Source organism: Anser brachyrhynchus (assembly GCF_964034855.1).
Source record: "Anser brachyrhynchus genome assembly, chromosome: 16".
NCBI lineage: Eukaryota > Metazoa > Chordata > Aves > Anseriformes > Anatidae > Anser > Anser brachyrhynchus.
The window spans coordinates 15311672-15323052 of NC_137734.1; the positions used below are offsets into that span (position 1 = coordinate 15311672).

The 11381-nt window shown below is 52.2% G+C and overlaps 1 protein-coding gene across 1 annotated transcript in view; it reads left to right on the forward strand.

The window, feature by feature from the left end:
• LOC308178766 (rho GTPase-activating protein 39-like) overlaps nucleotides 1–11381 on the forward strand; it is a gene marked incomplete at its 5' end in the record, with an annotated part of 53018 nt that extends 41637 nt beyond the window's left edge. Inside the window, 5 exon segments of the mRNA XM_080557823.1 lie at nucleotides 4448–4521; nucleotides 5896–6095; nucleotides 7600–7691; nucleotides 8142–8311; nucleotides 8754–11381. Of these exon segments, the coding sequence (XP_080413949.1) occupies nucleotides 4448–4521; nucleotides 5896–6095; nucleotides 7600–7691; nucleotides 8142–8311; nucleotides 8754–8948 (731 nt within the window). The 3' untranslated portion in view covers nucleotides 8949–11381.

Genomic DNA, 11381 nt, shown 5'->3' on the forward strand with positions numbered 1-11381 from the left:
GGCCAGGTTTTTCCTCAGGGTACCTACAGCTGCTCCACCGGGCCTTTCTGCCTTCCTTGTGTCGTGTGGGTGTGATGCAGTTCGCTGAAGTTGCAGGGTTGTTTCAAGGAGTTCATTAATAGCTGTGAGATACTTTCCTGCTACTGCATCTGTATGCATCTATTTTACAGAGAAATCCAAACGGAAATTAAATATACTATCTTCAAATAGACTTTAATAGTATATATGTAGACATGTATGTCTTCCAGTGAAAAATTGAGTTAAAGCAGTGATTACCCCACTATATCCTTCAGTGCAGAGGCTTGTAAGCAAACACTAGGGTGAGCAGACATTTATCATCTGACAAGCACCCAAAAAATATTTTTAAGTTTCCCACGCTCACCTCTGCAATCTTCATCTTCCAGTATAATTTTCTGTGAGTAAATGAAGTATGAAGGTGGTGCAAGATCCTTTCATGGATCACTAACCCATTGAAAATCAGAGGAATAACAAGAAGAAATAAATGATCTGCTTTCACAGGAAGGATTGTCTGCTGATCCTTCAGGAATGTATGCTGGGCTTTGGTCTGAGTCTGTATAAGGAGGAAAATAACGAGCTGACAGCTTGGTGTTGGTACAGAATTATGCAGGGCTGTAAAGACTAAAGGTGCAGAGGGACCTCAAAAGGGTAACTAAATGACCAAGCAGCAGAGGAAATTGGGTCAGCAAAAGCAAAGTGTTGTATATGGGGGAGATGTCCTTAACTGCACGTGCGGGGGGAGGCTCTTTCAAGTGGGAAAAGACATTTTGCAGCCTGTATATGGATTTCAGAAAACTGTGCTGGGAAGCAGCCAGAAACCCAACAGAAAATGGGGAGCTTTTAGAAAAGGGGCAGAGAGCAAAACAATGCTCAGCCGTGGTCGTGCCTGCGCCCTTTCCACGTGCCCTGGCACTGGGGTCCCCAGGGGGAAGAAAATTTCTCATTGTTTGTCACAGCAGAAGGATTGGAAGCCACCCAGCTTTGTTGTCGGGCAACAGGTTTAGGAGTGCTCTGTCTGGAAGCACAAAATGAAGTTATACGAGTCTGCAAAGCAGGGTGTCATGCAAACAGGTTTTAAGAAGAAATGGGACAAATTCAAAGAAGGGAGGTCTGTCAGTTAATGGTTAATGGTCCAGGTGCACCGCTGCCGCAGGGTATCTCCCACATGCTGTTAGCAGGAGATCTTAGCAGGGGAATACTCATTTTTCGTGCATCCTGTGTCTGTTTCTCTTTTTCCTGGCAGTTGATGCAGGCTGCAGACTCACGTGGGCCTTTGGGCTGATGAAGCCTGGCAGTTCACATGTAGGGAATGGTGATGGAGCAGCATTACCAGGATGCAGAGGAACATGCTGGTGGTGTAAGGAAGGGGGAGGATGGGCTAAGGCACTGTTGTGGATGGAACTGCTTGTTTAGATCCAAACCAGGAGCACAGCACCAGCTCAAGGCCTGGGAGGCTCCTACCCTGCAGGCTGGAGCCTGCCTGCACCAAGGGCTTCGGGCCAGGTTGAGGTCTGTGAGGCGCAGTGGTAGAGCACAGAAATATTGAGACAACAGCTTCTGCTGTGCTAAAATATGTGTCCCGTGGCTGGGTTCTGAATCCACATTGTTTGCTGCATTTTTAAGACATTTTTTGGCAGGAAGGCGTTCGAGTCTGTTCCAGAAGGTATGCTCCCGCATGTGCATTGCCTGGATTTTAACTTGTTATAAAAGGAGAGGCTCTTCAGGAAGCTCTTTGCATGTGTTTTTAGGCCAGCACATGGAAAAATATTTTCCTTTGCAAACTGTTTTTCACTGTGTGGGTTGTGAGGAGTCTTCTGTTCCTGAGCTCCTGGGGCTACTGTGGTACCACAGGAAATAACAGATCAGCTTGGATTTTACAGACTCATCATGTGCTCAGAGAAGTGCAGTTACCTTGTGTTAGCCTGTCCTGGTCCGTGCAGGCTAAAGCTTCTTGTCCCTGCACCACGGGGCTCAGCCGGGGAGGGGAGGCAGTACCTGGCCGCCCTGCTGGGGACAGCCGACTGCGATTTGTGCTGCGGGCAGGGCCCTAGCTGGACGTTTTGAGAGCTGCCAGATGGTCAAGTTGGGCCAATGGCTGCAAAAAGCAGTGGCTAAGGCCGAATCCCACTCATCTCCCTTGCCTTTCTTTCCTCTCCAGCTCCCCACTAGCTTGTGGGCCTTTCTGGGTCTCCTCCACACCCCGCAGGTGCCCTGGGAGCCAGCAGCGCTCGCAGCGGGGCCGACCTCGGGCGCATCACAGGAACGCGTGCTGCTCCTGCGGGGTGCGGCTCCCCGGTGGAGCTGCCATTCGTTCTGTGCCAGTGGCAGCAGCAAACCCGTCACCCTGTGCCTCAAGGCTCCGTCTGCTTTTTTGGCCGTGCAGCTCTGTAGGCAGTAGCAGGTCCAGCCCCTTGTGCAGGGGGCGAGTTTAGTTTTCAGTTTATTTGCTCGAAACTCCGTTGGTCAGTGCATGGCCCCAGAGCCCCCCTTGGGTCAGAGGCCGTAGCTTGAGCATCACTGGGAGCAGGGTGCCTCGCCGCACACAGCACAGGATGTAGGGTTTAGGCCTCTCCCAGGGTGTTTTCTGGGAAAACAGGCTTCACCCAAACACGCCCTGGTGCTGCCCACATGTCAGCAGAGCAGGCTCTCTGAAGTAACCAGTTCGTTGCAAACCTTGTTGAAGTCTTAGGGCGATCGTGGGTTTCATGGTCTAATTACATTGTGAAAAAGTGTTTCCTATCATTAGTTTTGAAGGCGCTGCCTCCAGTGTAATTGTTCAGTTACATAGACACAGTGCAGTCTTCTTCCCATTCACTCCTCCGTAAACTGGAGGACCTTTCACTTTGGGTCTGTACATTTTAACAACAGAAGCAGTAACCCAACATACTGAAACATCACAAAGCAGTTCACTGTGTTTGTTTTCTTTAATTCTTAGACATTCCCAGTATAAATCATGTCTGGAATTAGCAGGCTTTTTGCATACAGAGAGTATTTTGCTTTAGATATTCCCCAGAGAAATTCTTAAAATTGACTTTCCTTTTTGCCTGTGGGATGCTGTTGTACCTCCTTTGGCATTTCTCCAGTGTAACAGGGAGGCTGCACTCCAGACGTTAAAGTCGACCAGATTCATTGAGGCAGGGTGTGCTTGTTTCATCTAGGGGAGCCAAGGGCTGTGGTTTGTCTGCTGGCTGAGAAGAGAAAAGCGCAGCTTTTCTGGAGGAAAGCACAGCTCTCCCCTTCGTGACTTGTCATTTTGCTTGGGGAGAGCTTGTCTTCTCTCTACATTGAGAGGATTTGAGGAACTCCAGGATCCTGACCAGCTTACCTAAGCTACAGAGCGCTTGAAAGGCTGATCTGAAATAAGCGCCATCTGACCAGAATGTAGATCTGAAAAGCCACAAGTATTTTGAACTCTGCTGCAAGCTTTGAGCCTGGCAAGGAATCAAATAGGGCAGATCTATTCACTGCTTTCAGCAAGCAATTTGGGTTTGATTTGAAAAAGAACAAAAGGCCAACGGTTTTGGAAAAACTCTCCCAGCAATCAGTGCTCTGTCAGTGCAAATATTTCCCTTGGTGTCATGGGGGGATTAGCTCTGTGAATCCTGGCTCCACTCACCCTCAAAGTTCACTGAACCAAGCACAACAAGAGCAGCCGTTCTTGCAGAGGGCTGCAGCTCTCGCAGCGAAACTCCTGGGCTCTGGTGTGTCAGGTTTGCCATGCATCACAGAGCACGCGTGAGCTTTATGTTAAAAGGCAGTGCTGGAGGAGGTTGCTGCCAGGAAAGTGAGGAAGCTTCCTGCAGGGCTTTGGGAAGATGGTCTCCGCTTTTCTGTGCCTCCCCTTGCAGTCATTAATTTAGGCTCGGTGCTCTCCGGCCCTGGCACGTTGCTGCCTCTCTCTCTATCCCAGTTCTTGAATCATAAACAATTTGTTTAAAGCACTTGAAATCTTTCCTGGCAAGAGACTGCCTCTGCATGCTCTTTGGTTGAGATCGAGCAGTATTTAAATACCCAGTCCTGTGTGTGAGTCCCACAACTCTGGCTCTGCAGCAGGGAACGAGGACTCATGCTCACATGCGTGCCCGGGCTGTGAACGCCGAGCACTGAGTCAGGACGGGGTCAGACTGTGTGTGTGCAGGGCTGTGATCTGCACAAGCAGGGGTGGGAGGTGCAGAGTGCCAGCCTTGAGTCAGAAGTCAAATCCCTCCAAGCCCAAGCAACAACTCGCACTGACACTGCCTTTCTCCGGGGCCACAATGCATCGGCATGCTCCACGTGAGGTTTCGGCAGCCTCTGCCCTGCCTGCAGAACAGGCTGTGCAAAATGGGGGTGGACGTTTGTACCAGTGTGAAGTGCTGCGCTGGTCCTGACCTGCGGCATGGCGGGTGCACAGTGCTGTGGGCTGACGTCTTGTTATCCTTCCTGCCAGGTCTGCCCATCAGCACGTATGCCAAATACTGCTACCGCAAACTCCAGAAAGTAGCCGTCACCGGAGGCAAAAAGGTGAGTTGCTGCCCCAGTGCTGGGGGCTCAGGCTGCCTGCATGGCACTCTGCTTTCCAGGTCCCAGAGAAATCCGTCCCGTGGTGCTTGGAGGCCACTGCTGATTCAGTGATGGAAAATGGAGATACAGAGAGTGGAGGAGGCTTGGTCACGGTTCCTCTCCCTGTGGATGTGTGGGACAAGGCTGCTGCCTGGCTCCTGCTGTGCTCCTGCTTGAGAGCAGTGCCTGCCGTGCTGCTGGCCGCAGAGCTGAGTGCTTGCTTTGGGGACATGGACGACAAAGCTGATGGTCACCTGTCTCCAGGGCAGTAGGAGCTGTCTGTGCAAGGGATGCCCATCAATGGATTTGTGCACTGAGAGCTTGCCTGGGCCTGGTCTTGCAGCTGGCTTACTGTAGAGTTGCCCATTTCCAAAGTCATGCAGTGGAGATGCCTGGTACAGAGGGGAACCTCTGTGCCGTGCGTTATCTGGAAATCCCCCTCCTCCCTTTCCTCTGCATGGAGCTGTGAATGCTGGCATGCAGCCCCAACCTGTCCATCCTAAGTCTCTGAGCCAGATCCGGTTGTCTTTTATTTCTGCAAATCCCTCCGGGGCCTCCCTGCCATCTGGACTCCATGTACAGTAAGCGAATAGCTGAAATACCTCGGGAGGGGTGACGGCTCCAGGGCGTCCCTGTGGGGGCAGAGCAGGAAACGTCCAGGCATGCATCACACACCACCACAGCCCCTGCCTGCTGCTGCCCGCCGAGGGGTCAGCAGAGCCCACGGGAGAAGCGCTCATCCCATCCTGTGCTCTGTGCTTTCACTCGCCAGGCAATCTTAAAAGCCTCTTCCAAAGCATCCGCCAGAAGAAACGTGTCCTGGATGCTCCCTTGGTGCCTGCTTCTCAGAGAGCTTTAGCAGCTCTTAGGGTGAAGCTTTCCCTGATCTAAAGCCAGGCCCTGGGCTTGAACGTGCCTGGGATTCTCTTTTCCCAGGGCTGTTTTTCAGCTGTCCTGTGGCCAAGCGTTTGCCTGGTGCCAGGGCTGGTGTACACATGCCCTCTGCCGGCCTCGCCACGGCCCAGGGACAGGCTGGGCCCTGCGCCTTCCTCTGCCACACCAGCGCAACTGAGCTGCCTCAGACCCAGTGCTGCTGGAGTTGTTACCGCGTGCAAATCCCTGCAAAAACACCCCAAACTCTCCAAAGCTGCCTCCTGCCAGCAGGCAGCAGCTTCTGTGCTCCTTTTGAGATGAGTGAGTTGAACCCTCCTGATTTTGGCACGCGCAGAGCCAGAGCTTTGCGCCTGCAAGAGGCTCCCAGGGGGACATCGAGGTGGCACGCACACGAGCAGCCCTCTCAGCCCACAGCTGCACTGAGCTCTCCTCTGTCCCCAGGGCCTCCGTAAACCAACAGTAGAAGAGATAACGCACGCCAGAAATGCCATCGTGACACCGTCACTCTTTGGCAGTTCTCTGGAGGAAATTATGCTGCGGCAGCAGGACATGTATCCGGGTCACAAGCTGCCGTGGGTGCAGACGCAGCTGTCGCAGCAGGTCCTGGCACTGGGAGGAGAACAGACAGAAGGGATTTTCAGGTGAGCTTCTGCGACTCTGTGTTGCTTTTGATCCACCCACACTATCAGCCCTTAAAGCTGAGAAATCAAGATTGACCTCCACGTGATTCCCCTTCCCTGAGAATAGCACCCTGTCACAGATCACAAGAAAAAACAAACAACTTTTCCAGGTTCAGGAATCATCTGTGTAAGTAGCATCAGTCCATTTGCATGCATTAGCACAGAGGGGACACTGCAGCTGTGATCTGCACTTGTGACTGCACATACCCAGGCACAGCACTGAGCTTCTATCATAGAATTATTAAGGTTGGGAAAGACCTTCAAGATCAATCATCTGGTTCAACCATCCCCCTACCACTGCTGTCACCCGCTAAACCGTGTCCCTAAGCACCACGTCCAACCTTTAACACAACTTAAACAGTAGTTGCCAGTACAGGGAAGGGCCAAGCTTTTGGGTTCCTGGTGGAGCCTGCAGCTACAGCTGTGGTGTGTGAGTTTCCCACACCTCTTCTGGAGGAAGCCTGTGTGTCCTGCTTGTTTCAGTGGTGGGGGGATGCTGCTGCCGAGAAGTGCAGGGATGGCCCAGTGGGTGGAAAGCTGAATTTAACTGGGAGTGGCTGGCACCAAACAGGGACTAAAGCACAGCACTGTACTGCTGTGACTTGCAGTGTCCCTTGCAGAAGGCAGGCTGTAGAGGAGGGAGCTTTTCTAAGAGTAGCTTGCAGTGACCTTACTACAGTGCCCTGTTTGTAGGTTTGCTGCTTTTCTCCTGCTTTCAATGGGTAATTAACACTGGAGGAGAAGTTACAGACAATTATCACACATGGGATCTCCCTGAACATACCATGCTGAAAGGCAGACCGGTGCCAACCAGAACTCTCTCCAGTGACTGAAAGCAATTATAAAGGATGACAGAATCTGTCGGATAAAAGCTCATCACATGCAACACTTCAGCCTTGGTGATGCACAAGACTCGGGGTATTTTGCTCCTGGGTGAACATGTGAGGATTCAAGGGAGACAGAGAATCTGTGTGATGAACACAGGGGTTCAGGGGTTGGTTTGGTTGTTTTTTTTGTCATTGTTGTTTGCTTTAAGACTTTAATTAGTTTTTCAGTTATTAAATGTAATTTAAGGTAGCTAGCAGAAGACTCAACTTTGCCCTGCAGTAGTTTCTAATATCTTGGCTTATTTAGCCAGAGGTGCTTCTTTTGTCTGGCCTGAATGTGCTGCGGGAAGGCTCAGTTACAGGAAATAATTGCTTCTGAGGACAAAATGACAGTGGATGTCTGAGTTAGTGGGAAGGAGACGTGTTTCTTCCACACCCATCTTAAAGCTGTGTCTAAAAGCAGACAAGCCATTCTTTCTGATGAACTGCTTCTGTAGCTACTGCTGCTGTGTGCTTCCTTCTCCCCAGGGTCTCAGAAGCAGTTTTGGAGCCACCGTTTGCTGACATGCTGCCACGCTGGGCACATTGCCAAGTACTGTGCTCTCTCTGAAGCATCCTTGCTGTGCTTCTGTTTGCAGGATACCTGGTGACATAGACGAAGTCAATGCGTTGAAGTTGCAGGTGGATCAGTGGAGAATCCCAAGTGGCCTCAGTGACCCCAACATCCCAGGTAGGGGAATGCTGCATGTGTGCCCGGTGCAGCCTTAGCCATGGTACAGTGCAGCGGGGAAGGTGCAGGAGCAGCCCAGGATGCATGCTGCTGTTTGGGGACACTTACGCAGTGCTGTACTCTGCAAGCTGTCTTCACCAACTGGCTTTTTATTCTGTGCCTTTCTGCTGCTTTTCCAAATGCTGTCCATGGGAAAGCACCGGGGGTGGTGGAGGGTCCGTCGGAGCGAGGCTGTATGAGCCCAGCAGCCTGCAGGGCAGCTGGGAATCGTTCAGGAGCAGCACTCTTGTTTCCAGCAACTCTGACTTGCCCTCTAAGGTGAAACGGGACAACTGCAGAATCCTTCCTCTGTCCTCTGGTTCCTGAGGCATTCAGTCTCTGTCAAGTTTGTCTCTGAACATGGTGGGGAGGTAACCAGAGCTGTTCTCATGCACTCTGCTTTCTGCCCAGCCTCTCTCCTCAAGCTGTGGTATCGGGAGCTGGAGGAGCCTGTGATCCCCCAGCAGTTCTACAAAGAGTGTATCAGTAACTACGAGAACCCTGACGCTGCCGTGGCTGTGGTACATCTTTTGCCGGAGCTCAACAGACTGGTGCTGTGTTACCTCATACACTTTCTGCAGGTAGGCAGCCCCAGCCATCCTTGCCTGTGATGCCAGCCAGGAGCATGGAGCACAAGGGGGGGCACAACTGGCGGGCCATCTGTAGTGCGCCATCAGCTGGCGTTTAGGATCTCTCATTTGTATTTAAGGTGGGATTAATGGAGGGAGGTTTGCTGGGCTTGTCCCTTGTTGGAGCAATAAACTATATTCTCGATCTTGTGGAGCGTGGGGCTGGTCCCAAAGGAACAGGTTGAGATCTGCAAGGTGTCCCCTGTCTGCTGAGACTCCCATACCATCAGCCAAGTCAGAGCATGGTGGTCTTGCCCTGTGAATGCGTGGCTGTTGGGGCACTGTCCTTCAAGGAGGCCACATCTCTGCTGTCCTTGCATCTCTTCTTAGGCCACGTTTGGAGTCTCTTGCCCTTTTCTACTGCTACAGCTCAACTTTTCCTTATTACCTGCAGATCTTTGCTCAGCCATCAAATGTGGGCAGAACGAAGATGGACGTGAACAACCTGGCCATGGTGATGGCCCCTAACTGCCTGCGCTGTCAGTCTGACGACCCTCGCATTATCTTTGAGAACACACGCAAGGAAATGTCCTTTCTTCGCATGCTGATAGTGCACTTGGACACCAGCTTCATCAAAGGGCTGGTTTGAGGCACTTGCCCTGGGGTCCAGGACATTGCCCTGGGGAGTCATTGGGTGCCTGAAGTCTTCTCCTCTCTGCTTAGATTTCTTCTGTTGTCCTTGCTGCTTTCACACCCCAGGTTAGCCCCTGAACGTCTCCCAACATGTCCCTTCAAGGACAAGGACTAGACATTCTTGAAAGGCTTGGACATTTCAGCAGCAGGACCTGGAAGTCCTTGGACATGCCAGGCCAGTGTGTGTCAGAGGGGGGGAAGGCTTCCTCCTTGGAGCCACAGAACTGGCTGCATTTTGAAAGGGCTGTGACATCCATGAGACAGCTGCCCGAGGCAGTGAGATTCTCCATCTCCCTTCCGGAGGAAGAGTTGGCTTCAGGTAGGAGGACATCGCTCCTGTATTGTGGCACAAGCTGGTCCTGGGGGATATAACTGCCTCAGAGGGGATAACTCCACTGCTATGGAGCCCGCCTGGTTTACCTCTGCAGGCCGTTGGTTGGAGGCATGAGGGTGGTTCTGGTACCCCGTGGTGCTGTTGGTAGATGGATGTGAAGGTGCAGGGGGTTGGCTGAGTCAGAGGGATTCCTGGGACTGCCCTGATGAGTGGAGGCATATTGCAGCCCAGGGAGAGTTGTCTGAGCCTCTGCTGCTGGGTGGCCAGCCAGCCAGCCATCCTGTGCCTGGGAGCTCGGGCAGGCCAGCTCAGCACAGCATCCACCTCGCCCTCTCCTTTAGGCAGTTTCAGAGCTGCACAGCAGTGTGGTCAGCCTGTGGGACCAGCCCTGCGTGGAGCTATACCAGCACCACCCACGCCATGGGGCCTGGGGACAAGAGGAAGGCTGCGCACCTGGCCACCTACAGATGCAACAGCCTTGTTGGCATCCTCCTAATGTGGGCCGTGTCCTCGAGGGGTAACCCCACCCAGCCTCGTAGCTCCTTTCTGCCAGGCCCTTGTTGCACGTGCCACATGAGCTGACACCAGTTTTCCTGAAGAACAGCTGAGAATGTGCCAGTGGTGCTCAGAGCAGCCTCTGCGGCTCCAGCACCCCCTTTTCCTGGCACCAGGTCCTTCACAGACAGCTCTGCCCACCCTCTGGTTCAGCCCTGGTCCAAAGAAAACAGGGAAGACCACCAGTGGGAAGAAGTGCTCCTGTGCTGAGGTGTGCCCTTCCAGGCAGGGCAGCAGCATTGCCTCTTGCCTGGAGTCAGCTGTGGCACCCGTGCTTTTCCCACCGAATTCTCACTGGATCTGCAGAGGGTATAGGAAGGGAACGGAAGAGGCAGGTCCAAACAGCTGAGGTGCAGTGGAGCCTTCCTAGGGTACTGTCAGGCTGGCAGCTCAGTGTCCTCTCTTTTGCTTTTAAACCCCCGCAGCTCTCCATGTGCCACCAAGAAGTGAGGCACAGCAAGGGGCAGCACATAGATTTCCCTGCAGCCTCCAGATACTGTTGCATGTTCCTTAGCAAGCAGCAATCTCTAATTCTGTGGCATCCTGGCATTATTCTTTTCATTTGAAGTGTTTTCTGTGCTGGAGGCAGATCTGCAGCAAAAAGCTGCATGCTGGGATCATTCATGCAATGCTAAGTCTACTGGTAGCATCCAAGGTTGCATTTGCATTTCTGCACCCCCTCCCTTTCAAGTGGGGACCTGGCATCGCCCTCTTTGGATTGCAGGAGCCAAGTGGGGAGCCAAGGAGCGAGGTTTCAAGCTGATGTCTGAATCTGAACCAAAGGCATGGACACAACGTGCCGTGTGCAGGGGGTGCCCTGAGTCTGTTTGAATCTGTCTCTGTGAGTGGGGTTTCCAGGGCACAACTTTGCTCAGAGAGCTCCACAGTGCAAATCCATTTAGTGCCCAAATGAGCCGAGAGTCGTGGTCCCCCTTGTTATACCAGATGTTTCTGTGGTCCAGGAAACCTTGCTCCTTTGTCAGGATTAGCTCTGTCAAACATGCCAAAAAATGTGCAAGGATCTGCTTCACACACTCATCCTGTCCGAGTGCTTCCAAGGAGTTCAGCTGTTTGGCCTTCCAAAGCGCTGAGCACCTCGTGCTTCAGATTTGGGGCCACATTCACAGAAACACAGAGACAGGCAGGCGGTTACCAGCTTTGCCATGTTTTGCCAAAATTTGAACCGTTGAACAGGTTCAGGGTGCCACATCCTGGCCCCATGAGGGCTGGAGCAGCCACGTGCTTGCCCCCTTCTTTGGGCTGCAGATGCACGTGTCTGCAGCCAGCCACCAGACTGGTGATCCATGTTATTCCTTGCACTTAGCTGTAGCAGGCAATCAAACCATAGGCATTTGCTGCTATGACAAATGAATGCTTCTTGCAAGGGCTGTAAAATAGGCTAATAAATTACACTGGATATTACTTTCTTTGCCAACAGATTTGTAAATACAGATCAGTAAAGCAGCCTCTCTTCTGTTATAATAATAAATACAATCTCCA